At 34.6% G+C, this 20,111-nt stretch overlaps 2 protein-coding genes across 2 annotated transcripts; one reads left to right on the top strand and one right to left on the bottom strand.

Moving 5' to 3' along the window:
* The first annotated feature begins 4,673 nt into the window (after positions 1-4,673).
* On the top strand, positions 4,674-12,668 carry LOC147551561 (serine/threonine-protein kinase STY46-like). Its single transcript, XM_086665102.1, has 16 exons — positions 4,674-5,289; positions 5,520-5,634; positions 7,305-7,402; positions 7,659-7,775; positions 8,010-8,064; positions 8,644-8,754; positions 9,430-9,480; positions 9,635-9,810; positions 9,887-9,994; positions 10,340-10,413; positions 10,555-10,730; positions 10,839-10,934; positions 11,602-11,682; positions 11,817-11,870; positions 11,985-12,119; positions 12,421-12,668. The coding sequence occupies exons 1-16, from the start codon at positions 5,096-5,098 to the stop codon at positions 12,496-12,498; spliced, it is 1,719 nt and encodes a 572-aa protein (XP_086521228.1). The 5' UTR covers positions 4,674-5,095; the 3' UTR covers positions 12,499-12,668.
* A 1,173-nt stretch (positions 12,669-13,841) lies between these two features.
* On the bottom strand, positions 13,842-17,616 carry LOC147551560 (dolichol-phosphate mannosyltransferase subunit 1-like). Its single transcript, XM_086665103.1, has 9 exons — positions 17,376-17,616; positions 17,134-17,267; positions 16,004-16,103; positions 15,865-15,898; positions 15,719-15,795; positions 15,563-15,588; positions 14,908-15,072; positions 14,710-14,824; positions 13,842-14,151 (listed from the first exon to the last, which is right to left on the bottom strand). The coding sequence occupies exons 2-9, from the start codon at positions 17,238-17,240 to the stop codon at positions 14,047-14,049; spliced, it is 729 nt and encodes a 242-aa protein (XP_086521229.1). The 5' UTR covers positions 17,241-17,267; positions 17,376-17,616; the 3' UTR covers positions 13,842-14,046.
* Between the last annotated feature and the right edge of the window lie 2,495 nt (positions 17,617-20,111).

Here is a 20,111-nt window from a genome sequence, read left to right as displayed (position 1 = left end):
TTCCTTAATGCGCTGAACATAAGGATATCAACTTGCTATAAAGGACGCCATTAGAAAAAAAATTGGCTCTCTGGAGTCACTGGATTAGTTTGAAATGCGCATGTGTTACATCACATGGGATGTAGTTTCTATGCTACAAATTCACACTTGATCCATGTTGTTGATTACATCAGTAACGTGACTATTGAAAGTTTAGTCATGAACAAAGACGACAAAAATCGCTTTGATCCTTCGGCGTCGTGATTAATGAACCAGATTGTACGTGATATTTGAAATCGTGAAATTACAATTTTTGTAAACACTAAGTTTCTGGTATTATTAATTCAGAAAACATATAAATTCCAAGTGAGAGTTTCTTAGTATTTTTAGTATTAATGACTAATGTAGACTAATATATGTATTAATTATATAATACAAGTTTTTTCGTTTAAGGATCCTAAAAAGTGATCTAATCAATTATACATTATGGACCACAACATATCAGTTCAAAGTGTGGGGGACATATTATCAATTTGTTACGTGGAGAGCCTTTAAAAGTAAGTATTAAAGAATAATTGGCTCTTCAATAATTACTTGGGTAACCGTCGATATCGTTTCTATTTATTTAAGCAAATCTCTAAACCAGGGATACGATGTGATTTCCCAACTCTCATTTTTGAGATATCAGAAACTACGTACATTCATTCTCAGGGCGATGGACTAACGATAAATATCTATAACTTTTTACATCTCTTTAATTTATCAAATAGTAGAGATTTTGAGTCCACATTCAGCCGCACTTGTATTCATTATTTCATCGTTGAAAATGCATATTAGGATGAAACACTACAAATTACACAGATCTCAAGAACTTTGAGATGGATAAATGCAACTTAACCTAACTAGAACATGCATAAACTAATATGATCATAAGAATTTGATTTTGAAAAATATAAATTATTTTGTATAAAGTTGACACTGATTATATTCAATTGAAGGATATGATGTTTTCATATTAATGAAGAAAGGCACGAGGACTTAATATGTTACATCTTGGATAAATTTTGTCCAGATTCAATGAACTTACTAGGCTGTATAATGGTAGGTGAAATAAACATACAAAATTGCTACAACAACAAACACAAGGTCGCACTGCAAGCTCTAAAGACTATTAAAACTACATAGTACTTATCATTTTATAAAATAGTAGTAAATGATGGAAACAAAAAACAAGAACCATTACTTCTTGAATTTCACAAGAGTGCACAATTATCCTTGGGCAATATGCTTGCTTATGTGCCAGCTAATTGGTTGATTACTATTCAGGTTAGAAAATCATGTGATGGGAGCTAAAATTACGACAGTAAAATAAGAATGATTATATTTCATTTTAAAGTAGATGTAGTTAATATTATGGAGAAGCTTTTAAAAAAGTGTCAAAAAATAACTCATTAATAGGTACATTGGGTTCCTTTTTTACTAGGGAGAATTAAGGTAAAATCCATGAAGGGACTGAGATCCAAGAGTGAAATAATATTAGTCGGGGGTACTCGAGGCACGGAGAAATGATTTTTATGTGTTACTGAATCTTTTTTTTTTGTTAAGGATGTCCTACTGAATCTCCTAGTTAATGTAAGAAGAAATGACACACACAAAAAGAATAACGTATTAAGAATAATAATATGATAGTTCATAATATGGTACAAACAAAATGGGATTCTAGATAGAGAAAGAAAGTCTTACAAACAAATAAGGAAGTTTCGATAACGAGAGAAACAATATGTTGTGAAACTCTGTATCAAAAGATTATTAAAAAATAGTCGATGTAATAATATAATGGACAAACGGATTTGCCAAATCTAAATCATTCGTGAAGTAACAGATGCAATGATCTTTCTTGCCCCTCTGACTTGTTAAGACTTACTCTCACTAATATTTGGTTTTGATACAGAAGTACAAATTTATCTAGGTTTATAATGCATTATGAACTATATTATATTGTGTTGGTTCATAGCATATTATTTTCAGTTCTTAACTTACTATGAACAAGAAACAAATTCTTTCTTGAGAGAAAAAAAATTGGTTTAGAAAGAAAAATAATTTTGAATAGGAAATCAGAGAACAAAATAAATTTTGTCATAAAGCATAATGACTGATTATAATAGATTATGAATATTCACAAAGGAACGTTCTGAAAATGTGCATTATTACGATGGGTTCATAATATGTTGTGGTATAAGGAATCTCTTCAGATAGAGGGAATGAAAACAAATTACGATCTTGCCTTATTTTAAAAACGAATTCATCAAATAAATATCAATAAGAAGGGTATAAATGGAATCAATGGAGCTTGATGATTAAACATGTAAGATCACGAAGGAAAGAACGACAATGAGAAGGGTATATGGAATCAATGAAGCTTGACGATTAAACATGTAAGATCGCAAAGGAAAGAACGACAATGAGAGGAGTATAAATGTCTGAAAAAATTCTTTTGGACCTCACAGGCTCACACTAATGACAATGAGAAGGGTATAAACGTCTGACAGTAAGAAGGAAATAACTATAATTTTTTTTAAAACTATTATTAACTAAAACTACTAATAGTCCACTTGTTTATTGTCTCCTCTTTGATTATTAATATTTATTTAAAGTTTAGATGTAGAGTTTAGAAGACAAGTACGGATTGAATGTCAATATATTACAAGGTAAAAAGTTACTAGAACATATTAGAAAATATGTAAGTAACCGAGATATCTCTGTCACTGTCACATATGTTTATAACAGTGGTTTTCTTCCTACTTAATGAAGAGATTCACACATAATATACATCATATGAAATTTAGATATCTTTGTCTTTAGTTTGGGGTGGGGTAGGATCTCATTAAACATCTTAATTTATGAGATTATTACTAGAACTTTTGGTACAGTTCAAAGTATTTCCTATTATAAAAATATGTGAACTCGACTAAATTAATATAATATAAGAGTGAGGTAAATATACATTACATGTTGTAACCATTTTTCTATCATCTAAAATTGATCAATTATTTCGACAAAAAAAAAATATCTAAAATTGATCAATGCTTATCTTTTAAATGGTTAATCATCAATTTCGCCATTTAGTTCTTGATTTCAACAAAATAAATTAGTTGTGGATTTGAGTCATCCATGTAAAATATCACTCTTTAGGTCAAAGTGTGACTAAGGAAGGAATGATTTCAACGAAAATGATTTCAATCATGAATTTGATTTCAACAATTTTCATTGTCAAGTCATGTTAATAATTTGCAACAAAAAAGAAGTCATGTTAATAATGGTAGAAATCTTAACTTAACAGTTAATGACTATGGAAGGGCCAAAGAATCTTCTCCAAAAAAGTGTGAAAAAAACAGAAGAATATTCCAATCTCGTCTTATTATCTCAAGTTGAGATGTGTAGTTCTTATCACTCCACTTCTCCACTATCCACCTTACAAACTAAAACCCAATCACCACAGGACATCTTAAGAAAAAAGTTTTTTTTTTTCTTGTGGTGCTCCATTTCTTTTACTATCTAAACCTGACTTGTCTCATATTGACTCAATTACCTCTAATATGATTTTTTTCAATACTATGATAGTCATCTCAACATATTTCAGATATATTTAGAATCGCTACAAATACAAACCTGATTAGGTCTCAAAGTTTGGGATTTCATCTTATAATGTCAGTTTGCATATCGAAAATTAATCCCCAACCCTACATTTATAATGATTCGAGCTAAGAAACTAACACTTTGCATGTCTTGATTTTTGTTTCAAACAATGACCTTTTAATCTTCTTTTTTCAGTGACTAAATTGATCTGATAAAGACAAATAAGATATTTTAATCAATCATAATTAAAATCTTAAATATATCGGAAAAAAAGTTACTTTACAAAATGAAACTCGAGCTAATTTAGACTTTTAGAGTATCTAATTAGAGCAATAAGATTTCCAAAAAAAAAAAAAAAAAAAAAAATTAGAGCAATAAGATGAAGAAGGACATTACCGAAAAGTGGAGGTAACTATTTCAGATGGACTCTTATGAAGGACATTACCGAAAAGTGGAGGTAACTATTTCAGAAGGACATTACCGAAAAGTGGGATAAAGCAGCAGCAGCAGCAATTGCAAAAGATTGGAGAGGGGAGACGATAGATTCAGAAGTGCATAACTTCCCACCAATTTCATCTCTCCACAGTGAACTAAGGGGAATGGAGCTAGGTTTCCAAGTAGCTGAGAGATTAGGGCTTAATAGTTTCGAGATGGAGACGGACTCTTTAGTCCTGGTAAACCTAATAACGGATGGACGAGATGCATCCCCGTGGAGATTGATAAACGATCTGGACCGTCTACGTGGCTATCTAACGGGTAGAGATGTGGTAATCAGGCACTGTCCGAGAGAAGCCAACTTAGCCCCACATGAACTGGCGAAATCTCTTATGAATCCATAACTTTGTCTGTATGTTCTGTTTGACCCTTTTTGGGACTTATAAGCTTGTACTCATTGTATCCTTTGGATATTATCTATGAAATTAGCTTTTCCGTCAAAAAAAAAGATGGCATCACGGATTTGTAGGTATTATTAAATTCGAATTAATTTAGCACAAAAAAAATATTCTAAAAACTAAACTCCAATATAAAATTAAGAAAAAGTTATATTGTTTTTTTCTATTTTATTTGTCACCGTTAAAATCCACGTCAGAGTTGATCGGATTGGGGCGTACTGCGCACTACTCCGTTAAAGATTCCGCCATTACTCAAACTAAAAAGAGAAACTAGAGAGAGAGAGAGAGAGAAGTGAGCTGAAATAAACAGAAGAAAAAAGAAAATCTCTACTCCAATTTCTCTATAAATTCCTTCTAGTGAGAGAAATTACAGTTTTAATTCTTTCATTCTTCTGCTTTTTCATGTGTTTTGATTCACCTCTCTCTCTCTAAAAAGTTCAGTTCGTCATAGATTATGAGAGAGAATTGTTGTTTAATTTTGTTCAGTTCTATTCGAGAATAGTTTTAGATCTTAGATAGAGAGTCAGAGAGAGAGAATTCGTTGTTATTTTTGTTTGTAATCTTTTTTAGTTGAAGGTTTTAATTTAATGGCGGTAGATGATAATGAGAGTTGCAGTAGTAGAACTGTGGAATCATCACCATCGAATCCTCGGCAACAAAAGCAAAAGATTGAGGTATACAACGAGGTACTTCGTCGATTAAAGGAATCTGATATTGAAGATGTGAATCTTCCTGGTTTTGATGATGAGCTTTGGGCGCATTTTAATCGATTTCCTGCTAGGTACCTTAAAATTTAAACCTAGTTCTTAATATGTGTTTTAATTTTTCATTATTCTGATTTTGAACTTTGTTTAATTGTTAAATTCTCGACTAAATTGCTTCCTTAATTGCGATCTTTGATTGTTATGCAAGTGAATTTAGCATATTGTTCTGAATGAAGAAAATCACTTGTTTTCATAACCAAATGCTTGTTTGACGACTTAGTTGATAGGTTTTATCTTCTGTATTTAGGTATGCGATAGATTTCAATGTTGAGAGGGCTGAAGATGTTCTTACACACAAGAGATTACTTGAACTGGCTGAGGACGCTGCTAATAGACCTGCATTCGAAATCCGTCTTGTCCAGGTAAAGAATTTTACAATGCCATCTTTACCGGTTCCACAACACTTTTAGTCAAGTAATGCTTGCCTTCTCTTCAAGGATTTAGGCACCCTAACTCAACCAATACTTTGTTATTTTCATGTGTGTGAGAATAGTTCCACATGGGAGAAGGGGTATCTAGCAACCAAGAATATAATGTCTAGGTCCTCTCCACTCATTCCCAATTGGTTTTGAGTTGGATGACCACAAAATGGTATCAGTGCTAGACCCACACGTGATAGGCTTAAAAGCCTCACGTGCTCCACGTCACCCGAAAAGAAAAAAAACACAAATGTTAGGCTCAAAGAACGCCACACATGAGGGGGTGCGTGAGAATAGTCCCACATGGGAGAAGGGGTATCTAGCAACCAAGAATATAATGTCTAGGTCCTTTCCACTCATTGCCAATTGGTTTTGAGTTAGATGACTAAAAAATTAAAAATGTTATGATTAAGCCAGTATCTGGTCTATCAGTTTTGCAACTTTAGTCTGAAAATGTGAGCAATGATCTCCATGTTTCTGGATTTCGTTCTGCTAATGTTTTTACTCTTACCTTGGTTCACCATATTACATATGTATTTGGATAAGCTGTTATGTGTAAAAAATGCATATATTCACTCTAAAGAGATGAAGAATAATTTATAAACTACCCATACTTAAACAGCATACTATTTTGTGTAATGGTCTTGACGTTTTTTTTCAATAAATTGATTAAATAACTGGGGAAAAGACCTCAAGAGCATGGGCGTCCGTAAAAAACACGGACACTGATGGCTAACAAAAGAAGAAGAAAAATTTACAGTATGAATGCCTCCCAATTTACAAGTCCATAAAGGAAAGAATCCTAACCCAATGAAGCAGTCTACTCCAATGATATAATGTAGCCTTAGTAATGGTGATTGTTGCCTTGCTGTCGATAACTTTATCCCGGAAATTGATGTTATTTCTGTCCTTCGAATGGTTCCAAAGAATGGCTTGTGATTACAGAGCCCTTTACCTTTGCTAGGGTGATTTAGACTCTTCCATTGGGGCAAAGATCTGTGGAGTTCGGGATTGCAATCTAAGTTGCATCGAATCCAAAAAGAAATCACAGCATCTTATGAAAAAGGAGACTGGAAATTCGTCTGGTCCTGGAGCCTTGTCCTTGCCCATGTTCTGCAGAGCCAGAAATATTTCATTTCCCGAGCAGTCTTTCTCCAACTCCAAGGCCTTGGTTTTCGAGATCTTCGGTAGCTCCATATTAGCTCCCAACGATCTCAGAAATTCGTAGAAAACCGAAGTTTATGTTACGTAATTTGGACCTGTGGCCCGGTCAAGGTTCTTCAAGGTATTGTGAAGCTAAGGTTTTACACGGAGAACCAGTTATATGCTCTTTGTTATCAAGTTTCTTAGGTACTTTTATTTGATGAGTAAAAATGGCACTTCGAATTCGTGTTAGAGATTGAGGAACAAGTTCGCAGGTGTGGATCCATTTTTTAATGGGCTATTACCATGCAATTGTGGTAGCCAGATTTTGGGTAACATTTAGACCTCATTATGCGTCTATAACATACATTTAGATGCTTTAGTTTTAAATGGTCTGTTTTCCTTCTTGCTATCTTTGCTGGTAATATTGAGTACTCTATATGCAACTTAGGCATGTCTTTCTTTTGCAGGTTTCTCCTCTTTTTGATGTGCACTCTGCTAATTCCTCTCTTCCAAATTCTCCAAGTAGAGCAGATTCTCAAAGTTCTAATCACACTATCAGACAAAGGCATGGTTTAGCTTCTTTCGCTTTTACACAGTTATGTCACGTGTGTTTGTTTAATTGTCAATGAGCTTGAGGGCTTGTCAACTAGTCTATCTTTTTCAATTTACAACGAGTATCATGCCCCCAGACTAGGAACTGTGTTTCATATAGTATATGTTGGAAAATAGAGAGAAGCTTTCGAGGGTGAAGATCATTTCCTTCTTTCTTCATCTTTTGTGTTGTTGTTTGCTGCAATGCTTATCTCCAATTCATTTTTCAGCATTCACCCAGCACCAGCCTTTGGTTCATCGCCTAATCTCGGAGACCTTATGCTTGTATCCGATGAATCACATGATGAAGGAGATAGCACTATGAATGCGACTCCTTACTCTGCTCGGTAAATAATTTTTGACACCCACAATATGTAGCTTAATAAAAAAAATTCATTATGGAATAGCTTAATTCGTTACGTGGGTTGAATGAGTTTTTGGAATATCTCGTCTCTCTGCTATTTAGGTGCTAACATTGGTCAGGGGAGATTTTTGCTATTTAAATAACATTGTTCACCTTTCACAGTTTATAGTGATATACTCTTGACATTCATGTCATTGTATTGTGGATAATCATGTAGGTTTATGCATGAAATAACCTTTTCAACGGATGACAAACCAAAACTTCTCAGTCAGGTAATTGAATTTTGTTTATTTTGAGTGCTAGCATTATCACATATTTGATATTATGGATAAAGATCTTACATGGACATTTTTGTTTGTATTTCCTACTGAGAGGATGATACCATCTTAGTATGTTCAAATTGCGCCTCCTTCTACTTTTCTACATTATATACCTTGGGTCATCTCATATTACCATTGTGTATCTGTTGAGAATGTAATGCCATTGCTTTACACGGAAACTGAGACCAAAACCTATTGTTTTAGAGTTCCACCAGACACGGGATCGACAAAACGGCGATATTTGGTGTTCTGACAGTTTTGTGTTTATAGGGAGAAATCAGCACATACTGGCTCGTACTCTTCCAGACGCAAGGTCTAGTAGTCTTCCTAAGACCTAGCATGCATGTTGCAACTAAAGAGCTAGATCTGTGAAATTTGCCCCACCTAAGAACCTGCTATTTATATATATGGTGTTAGCAAATTTGACTATCTTGAAATCATGCATGATTGGAAACAAATACTTTCCTTGTGTTATTATTTCCATTGTATTCTGTGAAAATATCCTAAATCCGTTTCTTATTGAACTTTCAGTTAACATCATTACTTGCTGAGATTGGTCTGAACATCCAAGAAGCACATGCCTTTTCCACAACAGATGGTTTCTCCTTGGATGTCTTTGTTGTCCTTGGTTGGCCGTATGAGGTACTGATGCCACTCTTGGTAATATACCATTTTCTCGAAAAAAAAGCTATTAGTAACCATGTCATTTGTGTTGCCTCTGAGGCGTTACTACTTAATGGAATTGCCTAAATTGATTAGTTGATTCAGGATAAGCTAAGGTCCCTGAACTTGATTGGTTCAGGTTCCCTCCAGAGCTGGGTGCATATTTGGCATTTGTTCGTGTCCGTGTGCACATTATCTTCATCATGACCTTTCTATTTCATCCTGGAATGAAAATTATTCACATTGATATCATAACTTGAAGCACAATGAGATATAGAAATACCATAACCATGACAAACTGTAAACAAGTCAAAGAAGGAACTTTATAGAGTCCTGAATTATGCTAGAAAGTTTTCTTTTAGCTTGTTTCTTCTCATCCGGTGGGTGCATCATTCAGGTCTTACCGAAGCTATTCAGGCTCAACATTGTGTTATCTGAGTAAGACTACTAAAACGTTCATCGAATTTTGATATGATTAGTGATCACCTTTATCTTCGTGGGTCTGAGTTTACACACCGTTGCTACTCATTTTGAAAGTAATTATCTTTTACATAGAAGTAATGTAGCAACGATACTTCAAGTTTTGTGCTTTTCCTATATGAGAAATTGAGTACAATATGAGTTATTCATGTTTGTGCTTGTTAAAAAATACAGGAAACAGAGAGGCTTAGACATGTGCTGGAAAATGAAGTTTGGAAGATAGAGGTAATCTTTTATTACACTTAACAGTAGTCATCCTTTTTCAGGTTCATTCATATTGTTTACCAAAAAGGCACAAGTAGAGTTCTTTAGTACGCTCTGCTACATATTCATTTGTATAAACAACGGGAACATAGTCAGCTTCCTTTTTCCAATGCAGAGGCAATCTTGGTCAAATCCTCTTCCAGTATCATCTAACGGAGAGCATGAGCAAACTGGGTTTGAGCCTATAACTGAGCATGTAACAATTCCTTCAGACGGGATGGATGTCTGGGAAATTGATGCCAAGCTGTTGAAATTTGAAAATAAAGTTGGGTCTGGATCATTTGGGGATTTGTAAGTTTTTAAATCTTGTGCCCGTTTTTAAATATTTTATGAAATGTTGTTTCACTCCTGCTTTCAATTTATTCAGGTACAGAGGCACATACTGTAGCCAGGAAGTAGCAATTAAAGTCCTGAAGCCTGAGCGTATAAATGCAGATGTCCAACGAGAATTTTCTCAAGAAGTTTATATTATGAGGTTCGCTGGAATTTAAGGATGTGATTATCTTAGTTCTCACATGTCTTCTATTAAAACATCGAAATAGGCTTCTGCACCTTAAAATTCCTCAACATCAACTACAAAAATTAATTTTCCAAAAAAAACTACAAAAATTAAATGAGATCTCCAAATCTTACTAGGAAAGCAAGTAAAAGACTGTTGGAGGCTGACTCTTAAGTTGATAAAAACTACCTTAATTTGTTAGACTAATAATCAACAGGAATGATCCCCCCATTGCTAGTATAGGTTGGATTTGGCACAAAGTTCCCTACATGAGCAAGTAACTATTTGCTTCTCTTAACTCTCTCCTCTTCGCTTTTGCAGAAAAGTGCGGCACAGAAATGTGGTACAATTCATTGGGGCATCAACCAAACCCCCAAGTTTGTGCATTGTGACAGGTAAAGAAGTCATTTATTCAAAATCTTTTGCGTCCAGCCATACACTAAACAATAATTTTCTTTATGCAGATTAATATAATAATCCTTATGAAATTCATTTTTCATAGTTAATAATTTCGATAAATTTATTTGTGTTGTCAGAATTTATGTCTGGTGGTAGCGTGTACGATTTTCTACACAAACAAAAGGGGGCCTTTAAACTTCCATCCATAATCAAAGTTGCTATTGATGTTTCCAAGGGAATGAGCTACTTGCATCAAAACAGTATTATCCACAGGGACCTGAAAACGGCTAATCTTTTAATGGATGAAAATGAAGTAAGTGATTCTATATCTGAACAGTTCTGGGTAATTAATGTTTTTATAGCTATTGGCACGAGTAATACCCTTGTTTTTCCAATTCTTCTTATTGCCTCTGTGTTTCAGGTTGTTAAGGTTGGTGATTTTGGAGTTGCCAGGGTGCAAGTTCAATCTGGAGTAATGACTGCAGAGACGGGGACATATCGTTGGATGGCTCCTGAGGTGCGCATTCCAACCATTTTCTTAAACCGTTACTTTAATTGATAGCAGTTCTTTGAACAGTACACACACACACACACACACACACACACACACACACACACAAACTTCATCATGTTTCTGAGCACTTGATTCATTCATCATGAGTCATACCATGTTGCAATGAAGTGCTCTTGCATGATATTGGTATATGCATATATTATCATTAGCTACCGTTACAATCACTCTTCTTATCATTATATTTTGCCGTTCACGGGAAACAAATTAGTAGTTTTCTTCGTAATCCTAACTAATGAAGACAGAATGTTACTTGGGCTTCCCCTGCTTGACTTCAACCCTCTCTTAGCTCGGGCTAGGCCTTAGTCTGTCTGTAGCTTGAAGTACAGTTTTCCCCATCAACCTTCATAGCAACGACATAAAGAATACTGGGGCAACAGTTTGTGTTCATCATGTCGTAAGTGATAAATCGTCGATCTCAACCAACTTCCTTAAAACGTAGTTTTAGTTGCTACCCTGAAACCGGAACTGATCGCTGACCCAACTATATAATAGCCCTATGTCCTTGTCTAGGTGGGCATTATATATGCGTTTGGTTGAGGAAATTTTTTTAACTTTTAGTAGTGAATTTTTTTCTTTTCGGCTAAGTCTTAACAACGTTTGTGCATTGTAGGTAATAGAGCACAAGCCATATGATCACAAGGCTGACGTATTTAGTTTCGGAATTGTAGTGTGGGAGTTGCTAACCGGAAAGGTAAAGTACTTCGAAACTGAATAACAATCTAACTAGTCTCTGTTAGATATATTTTTATGCCGACCTAAGAAATCTTAATATGATTGTTTTCATTCCTGTGGCAAATTAACAAATGGTCATACTCTTTTTACCAGATTCCGTATGAGTACTTAACCCCATTACAAGCAGCAGTAGGCGTGGTTCAAAAGGTCTTCATCAATCTGATTCACATCATCCTCTTTTGACTGGTTCCAGTTAGAATATGTTCATCGAAAATCTACTTTAAGAGATAAAGTGGTTAAATTGGTTTGCTTATTTTGTAGGGACTTCGACCTACCATTCCGAAGCACACTCAACCAAAGCTTGCCGAACTGCTCGAGCGATGCTGGGAAAGGAACCCTGATTTGAGGCCCGACTTCTCTGAAATTATTGAAATCTTACAAGACATAGCGAAAGAGGTGCAATTTCATTCCAAAGTCATAGTAGTTCTAATCTGTGTATGTAGACTGCTTTATAGCAGAACAAAAACCATTTGTTTAGCTAACCGTTATTGTTTTTGTTATTTCAAATATTTCTTGTTTTTTTTCCACTTGACTGCCTCCTTTCCTCGTTAAAACCACTTTTTGATCGTAAAGTTAACGTCCATTCTATCAGTTCCCTGGGCTGTTACGCTACGTTCAACCCTTAATCAAACGTTGCTTTTAATGCAATTTGTCATTTGTGATATGGAGTAAGAAGCTAATGGAAGTTCTGAAACAGGTTGGGGAAGATAAAGAACAACAGAAAGACAAAACTAGTGCCGGATTTCTTTCAGTTTTAAGAAGAGGTCTGAACTAAGCAACTCGGTGGCTGATCTTTATAACTGGTGTATGTATGCAATCTAATCATATTGGTCTTTTCCAATTTCTTTTCCGTTATTTATGCATTGTACAGTATTACTTCTGCCAACATGACACAATGTTCACCATTTCCTTTTTCTTGAGTAATGCAGCTGTGTGTTTCTTTTCTTTTCGAAGTCTTTTCTTGTTTTTTTTTTTCTTCGTACCATTCTGTTAAGTTTATCAAGCACAAGAAAGTAGTACAAAACCTCTAGTTCTGAGGTTCTAGAGTGGTAAAATACGAGATAGAGAAGTTTAATGAACGCAATGATCTCAACTGGTGAAAAACCAAGACGTGAGTTGTGTTAGTTCAACAAGATTTGCTAAAACGTTGAATGGGAATGAAGCACTTTTGGGTCGTTAACAGAAGAGAAGGAAGAATACATAGAAAGAGTTCGTGCACAGATTTTGTTGTGCTTGAGTAATGAGGTTTTGTGAAAAGTTGCGACTGAAACGACACTTGGCAGTCTTGAGGAGAGAGTTAGAGACGACTGAGAGCTAAGATATTTTGTGACTTACAAACACCAATAATTTTTGAAAATTCGTTGTAATCATGTCTCTCCATTTAGAGTGGAAGTCATGGCGCCATTGTTCGCTTTGGAGTAGATTTCACAAACCATACAAGGTAAATCTCTTGAATTTGTGTGATTGTTTACTTCTATTGTCGTTTTTCAATCTTTAGTCTTCTGCTGCTTGAATTTGACAAATATCTCATTTAACATGTGTCTGTATTTTTTGGATCCTGAAGGACCCTAAAAATTTAAATGACATAATTCAAAATGCCTTTGGTATATAAAAATATAAAAATAGCCGTACTGAATTTAACTGAACACTATTTTCTGAAAGCAATAATACTAGAGTTCCCAGACCCAAGTTAGTTGTTCTCTGCCAACAAAGGAAATATGAAAATGCTTGTTCCAATTTCAAATATGCAAACTAAACATGTACACGACAATCCGACATTCAAAGGTAGAAAATGAAATAAATATGTCAAGACTTCAGAAAACTGTAGATATTTTCAATCACATGGAGAGTAACAGTAGTTAGTTGATGTTTTGGGAAAAAAAATAATCGGGTACAAAATTTTATAAGAGAATAAAAAAGAAATTCCCCAAACACACCATTTTTTCTCATGCCCGCAGAGGGTCACTGACTGGCCACTCTTGCCTAAATCTAGAATTTGAGAGTAGTGGTGGTGGTGCCATATTTACGTTTTGTTCGTGAACTACGGGTAGAAATTTTGAAGGGAAACAATTATGATACTTGAATCAAACCATGAAACCACATAATAAAAGAATATTGTTGGGGAGGAAATCTATAATTATGAATGACGATACTGTAAGCCCTATACCAGAAAGTAAAATATGTGAGAGAGAATTAAGAACTTCATGTAGAAATCTTATCAAGTAAAGGCGAAAAAAAGAAGAAAACCGAAAAATCGACAAAATTGAGAAAAAGGAAAATCGAGATTCAACAAAAATTGAAGAACGCCGTCTCTCACATCGAATTATGTTGTCAGCAATAGATACACAAGACCTTTTAGATATTCAACTATCTCAGATCCTCCGAGTTTCGAACTTCCATATACTCTATCGACGAATGTTATGGGTACCTATACAACACAAATTCATAACATCGAGGTCAAATTACACGATAATCGAAGATTTACGCAGTTTTACAATATAAAGTGAAATGAAATAAAATTACAATGTAAAGAATACATGGAAACTATGAGACTATACAACAGTAGTAAGAATCAAACTGTCCACTACTATTTTTTTTTGTTATTGAAAGAACTGTCCATTACTACTTGGAGTAGTGGTTGGACACTCCATACTCCGGAGGTCCCAGTTTCAATTCTCAAAATCCATTAGTTACAAATCTTGCGTAAATAGGGTATGGGTCTTCTCCCAGTGTACCATTCCCCAAAAAAATCAAACGAGAAATTCTACTGCCAAATTATTTCTCTACCATCGTAAAGCATATGTAATTAAAATTAGAAGGAAGAACAAAAATAACAAAACAATTTCAATTGAAGATAACTCTATATCAGTAAGGGTTTCTTTGTTTTTTTTCTAAAGATATGGTGTTAATATGCACTCAATAGGTACCCATAAACTTCAAGGGTGTTCAAACATTACCATAACCAGAAACGGACCATATAACATACCTCTTCAATGTGGTACCCTTTTCTCGAAGCTCGAACAATCATCTCCATCTGAAAGACATATCCTTTACTAACACAGGAGTTAATGACATCCTCAAGGACATATCTCTTGTAGAGCCTTCAAAAAAACAAACAAGAATCTTACATTTTTGAATCCTCATTGGTGAGAAAGGAATTAGTTATGTTCAAGCAATGGTGTACCGGAAAGATCCAGTTAAGTCTGATACTCCGGGCCAAAGTAGTGTTTGAGCAAGTACATTGGCACCCCTGCTCGTCAGTTTCCGCATAAGATTCCATCCATGTACACCACCACCGTCAACATATCTGGTCCCAGTAACTATGCTTGCACCAGTTTCCACCTGTTTCCTAGTGAGAGAATGAGTTAACACATTTAGTTGAACATATACAAATCCTTAAGCAAGAACTTGTTCATTTTAACCATACGGAAAAACAAAAAGGTCTTTTGCTAAGTATTACACTCGACAAGAGATCATAATTTAATTACGAGAATTAGGCCTCAAACAAGAACAGATGAGAAACACCTTTCTTTTTTAAATGAAGAATGGGCTTCCCTTCCAATCCATTATACATACATGTATAAAAGTCTTGATATATCACGCAAGAAGAGACCTTCTGGCCATATCTCACTTTGGAATTCCCTAAGAAAATATTGCCTCACAAGATAATATTCAATGACTCTCTTAGCCTTTTGATGTACATTCGAGCAGAAAAAAGAAAATTCCGGTCGACAGCTGTCTAGGTTATATTACCAATATCTTATTCTAGGTGTTACTACTAAATAACCGAACATCTGAGTTTATTACTAAAAATAAAAATCTTTAGAGAAAGTTCTTACCTGATGAAACTTGGCAAGTACTTCGGCTGTCAAACGAGAGACGGGAAAAGTTAGAGCAGAAAAGCTTCAAAAGAACAAAAAAAAAGAGAAACCAAGCAGTGGCAAGATTCAGTTGACTACAACGAGATATACTGTCAAAACACAACGAGCACTTACATGATGGGATAGGTCAGCATCCATGATTACGACGAAATCACCAGATGCATGCTTCAGCCCGTGAGAGTAAGCAGTTCCTGAAATAGTTTTCAGATATTATTCTATTTCTAACTTGTTTACATCAAATAGAAAGAATAGATAAATACCTAAACCCATCTTTTTGGGCCTTGCTCTTAATAGCTGGACAACCACGATAGAGACATTGGTTAGTTATTAGAAGTATAAAAGAAAAGGCAAAACTTAAAGCAAAATCACTGAGTTCAATTCAATTCTATAGAAACGTACTATCCGATCTTCCCCATACACTTTTTGCAATTGTTTGACAATATCTTGAGTCCCATCCGGACTTCCATCGTCCACGACTATTATTTCAAAATCAATATCCCTACATAAAGAAGAAGACACAATCTAAACAGACTGTAAAATTACAGTATCAGTTTAAAATATCGTTCCCCAGGTTGTTGACGTATTATTTACTACTCCAAAATCAAATTATGCTTTTTTACTACCGCCTTGAGGTGTGTATACCATGGGGAGACACACTCACATTACAGAAACAAAAAATTTAAGGCCCAAAACATTTCCTTTAAATACTTCCACCTGCTTTGACACAGCGAGGTTAGACACTCAAAGACACAAAAGTTGTCAAGAACATCTCAACTCAAGACTTTCAAGTTTTGCGACGCCCCAAGCCTTAGCAGTTGTCGATATTGTCCCCGTTTTAGACACCTCACACAGGTATGGGGTTTTGTTCTTGGTGAAGGCTCTACGAGCCCCACCAAAAGGTCTCGGCACTTACTAAGCTTGAGCGTACACCTATAGCCTAAAATCTAGACACTCGCGTGAGCGATGTGAGACTATTACAATCCCCCTACCCCTCAGCGAAGAGCCGTCCTCGGCTCTGAATCCACTTGTGACGCCCCAAGCCTTAGCAGTTATCAATATTGCCCGCTTTAGACACCTCCACGTGCTTTGACAATGCGCAGTTACACACTCAAAGACAAAAAAGTTGTCAAGAACATCTCAACTCAAGACTCTCAAGTTTAGATTTCAAAAGAGTGTCAAACTAGTCTCGGACCTTAGGTAGATTCTTGGTAGCCAATAGGATTGATCTTTTTTTACGTTTTGTTGTCTACAGTTTACGCATAATGTCCACCTAATTTCTAAACGTCCAGTATGTCGTGATTACCAAATCATAACATTTCCTCTCTCTCTCTCAATTCACCGCCAATTGTTCGTGCAATACCTCGTGCATTTATCAATCTTACACAGAATTTCGTTCTTCTAAGTTCTTATATAGGTAGTTGTATCCTAGTTAGCTAACCTACAACATTTCTTCCTGCTAAATACAGATCCTATTGAAGTAAACAAACTCTTATACAGATATTTAGAAAGAAAGAATTGGGAGTGCGTACTTGAGATGCTTGAAAACAAGATAAACAATGAGAGCGATATTGAGGCGCTCATTATAAGTGGGGACTATTATACTGTATTTATTTTTCTTCTCCTTGTGTTGATCCATCTCTTCTTCTACTGTACTTTAAGACCCCTGTTTTGATCAATATAGACAAGAATCAAAACAAAAACCTTAGCATGAAACAATTACAAATTTGTAATATGAAACCCTAAATTAATAAGAAGTGCAATAAAAATTTACCTCTTTTCTAGAGAGAGAAAATGCTAGATTGCTAGAGGAAGCACAAGCTGAATTCCTTAAACGAAAACCATCATCAAGAACAGACCCAAATCTTCGGGTGTGGTGGTTGAAATCGGTGGAATTTTAGGGGGGTATAGTTCTTGAGAAACTTTACAAGCAATTCATTTGTTGTAAGGTGATGTACATTCGTGGCAAGACTTGGTCAAAATGTGTTGACCAGCATAGTTTTTTGAATTTTTGGGTTTATAGCGCAAAAAACGGGCCCTAATAAGACATTTAGTCCTTTCTAATCGTATAAAGGGTTTCAAAACCAAAAAAATAATATAAATGGATATCTAGTCCACTTGGTGTCATCTAGAGAAAAAACACAAATCCCTATAATACCAAATAAATCATAATTCCTAATCTAACCTTCCTTATATATTATAACTGATTTATCTTCAAAATCTATAAAGATCTTCTTCCATTTTTATCTCCCACATTCTCTCTCCAATCACGTTTTTAAACAAAGAAATATATATTATAACTGATTTATCTTCAAAATTCATAAAGATCTTCTTCCATTTTTATCTCCCACATTCCCTCTCCAATCACGTTTCTAAACAAAGAAACGTGATTCATTATTTTCAGTAACCGAAACCTCTTTATTATCTCTCTCTAAATCCGATTCACATAACAAAACCTCCATTAAACTCAGAAATCTTGTTTCATCTTCATTAGATTGTTTTTCAAATATTCGTCTTCTAATCCAATACACAAGCTCAGAACTCCATTTCCATTTATGTCTCTTCATATCAAGTTAATCAGGTAAAACATAAATCAATTTATAAGTTTTTGTGATTCTATTTCAGTTTGTAGTAGTTGATTCTCTCTCTCTACATCTTAATCTACTGAAAATCTTCCATTAAAACAAAGAAATTGTTTCATATTCATTAGAGTTTTTCAAAATCAGTTTCTTAATTGTTAATCATGTAAATAAAATTCTTCTTTAATGATTCTGTTTCAAATCGAGTATGTTATTATTGTATTTCTCTCTCTAAAAGTTTCTTTAATGATTTCGATATTGATGAGATAATCCTTCAGTACTAATTCCTATAAATCAAGTATACTTATTGTTGCAATCAATCATCATATCAGATATCTTTAGATATGTAGTTTAAACCTAATGATATTCGTACTTTTTCTTCAGATCTGGTTTTCAATCCGTACGGATTTATGAAACGTGGTTTTTTCGTACGGTTCCTCATAACAGAATTAACAGTACATGTACTTTATCATAAATTACCATAATTTATGGTAAATTATGCAAACATCTCCCGTACGATGTTTTTCAAAATGAGAACATGATATATGTATTTTCTGATAAATTATATATACTTTATCACGAATATCATGAATATTATATAGAACATTAATTATGCTTTAATCTAAAAAACAGTACTCGTTTCATTATTAGAACAACTTCGCTTATATATGTAAATCCCGTGCACTTTGAAATAAATTACATATAATTTACGTAAATGTTCATGTAATTTATTGTAAATAATATACTTTTTTATATGATTTATATGTATTAATCTCTCTCCATTTGTTATCACAGATGGAGTTCCAGGCAGAATCATCAAATCAAAATAAGCAAATCAAACTTGAAATACCCTTGTTCTTGTTACTTGACTTTTTGATTGGCTCCTCGAAATATTTCATAAGAAATGCACACTTGAATGGATCTTGATCATGATTCCTTGGAAAAGCTTCATATTCGACCCCCTCCATTAGCATTCCAAGCAATAGGGCAACATGGATGGGCACCATTATTGAACCAGAGAAGATTTTGTACGTTTTTTTGTAACAGAATGTAAACGATGTGTTATGTAAAAGAAATTATGTGTAATTTACTGAACAAGACCCAAATACATTTGATAAATTACGTTGTATACTTGACAAATGATGGTTTATTCGTCATAAATAATACATAATTTACGTATTTATTTCATAATTTGTATTCGATGAGTATTTATGTACGAGTGAAAACGAAAACAAATGCTGCTTTAATGTTCTTAGAAAAATATACTATTTCCAAAACTAAAAGTTAAGTGAGAGAAAGTGACATACATGTTTTGTATATTAACCCCCAAATCACGCTAAATTGATCCTAGATTATATATTATTTCCAAATCTGAAAGTTAAGTGAGAGAAAATTGTTTTGAATCGAAAAAAAATTTACATAGTAAGATAGAGAAAATTGATTTGGTTTCCAAATTTGTAAAGAAGAGAGAGAAAATTGATTTCTAAATCAATTTTCAAATCTGTATTTTGAAAATTGATTATATATTATATCCGTGGTGATGGCGTTTTGGTTTTGGTTAGGATTTTGGTTTCTGATTGATTCAGATAATAGGAAAGAGAAAATTTGATTTCCAAATCTGTTTAGAGTAGGGGTGGGAATTCTACCCGAAAGCCCGATACCCGTCACGTTTACCCGCGCCCGACAATGTTCATGGACGCCCGCGCCCGAAGATGGGTACTACCCGCCCAGCCCGATGATTTTTCGTGGGCGGGCTCGGGTGAAAAGCTCTGCCCGCCACCCCGCCCATACCCGAGCCCGATATGCTCACCCGACGGGTGCCTATAGATGCCAATCACTTTGAGTGTCGATTATACTTCACTATAAAGCCCAAAGTAGATTTAAGGTTTCTCCCAAGATATATAAACTACACATTGAAGCAACCCTAATAG

The sequence above is a fragment of the Eschscholzia californica genome, unplaced genomic scaffold (assembly GCF_041429995.1).
Source record: "Eschscholzia californica isolate CP2 unplaced genomic scaffold, dmEscCali1.0.p SCAF_3, whole genome shotgun sequence".
NCBI classification, from domain to species: Eukaryota; Viridiplantae; Streptophyta; class Magnoliopsida; order Ranunculales; family Papaveraceae; genus Eschscholzia; species Eschscholzia californica.
Note: the sequence above shows the minus strand (reverse complement) of the source record. Positions and strands in the feature narration are given on the sequence as shown.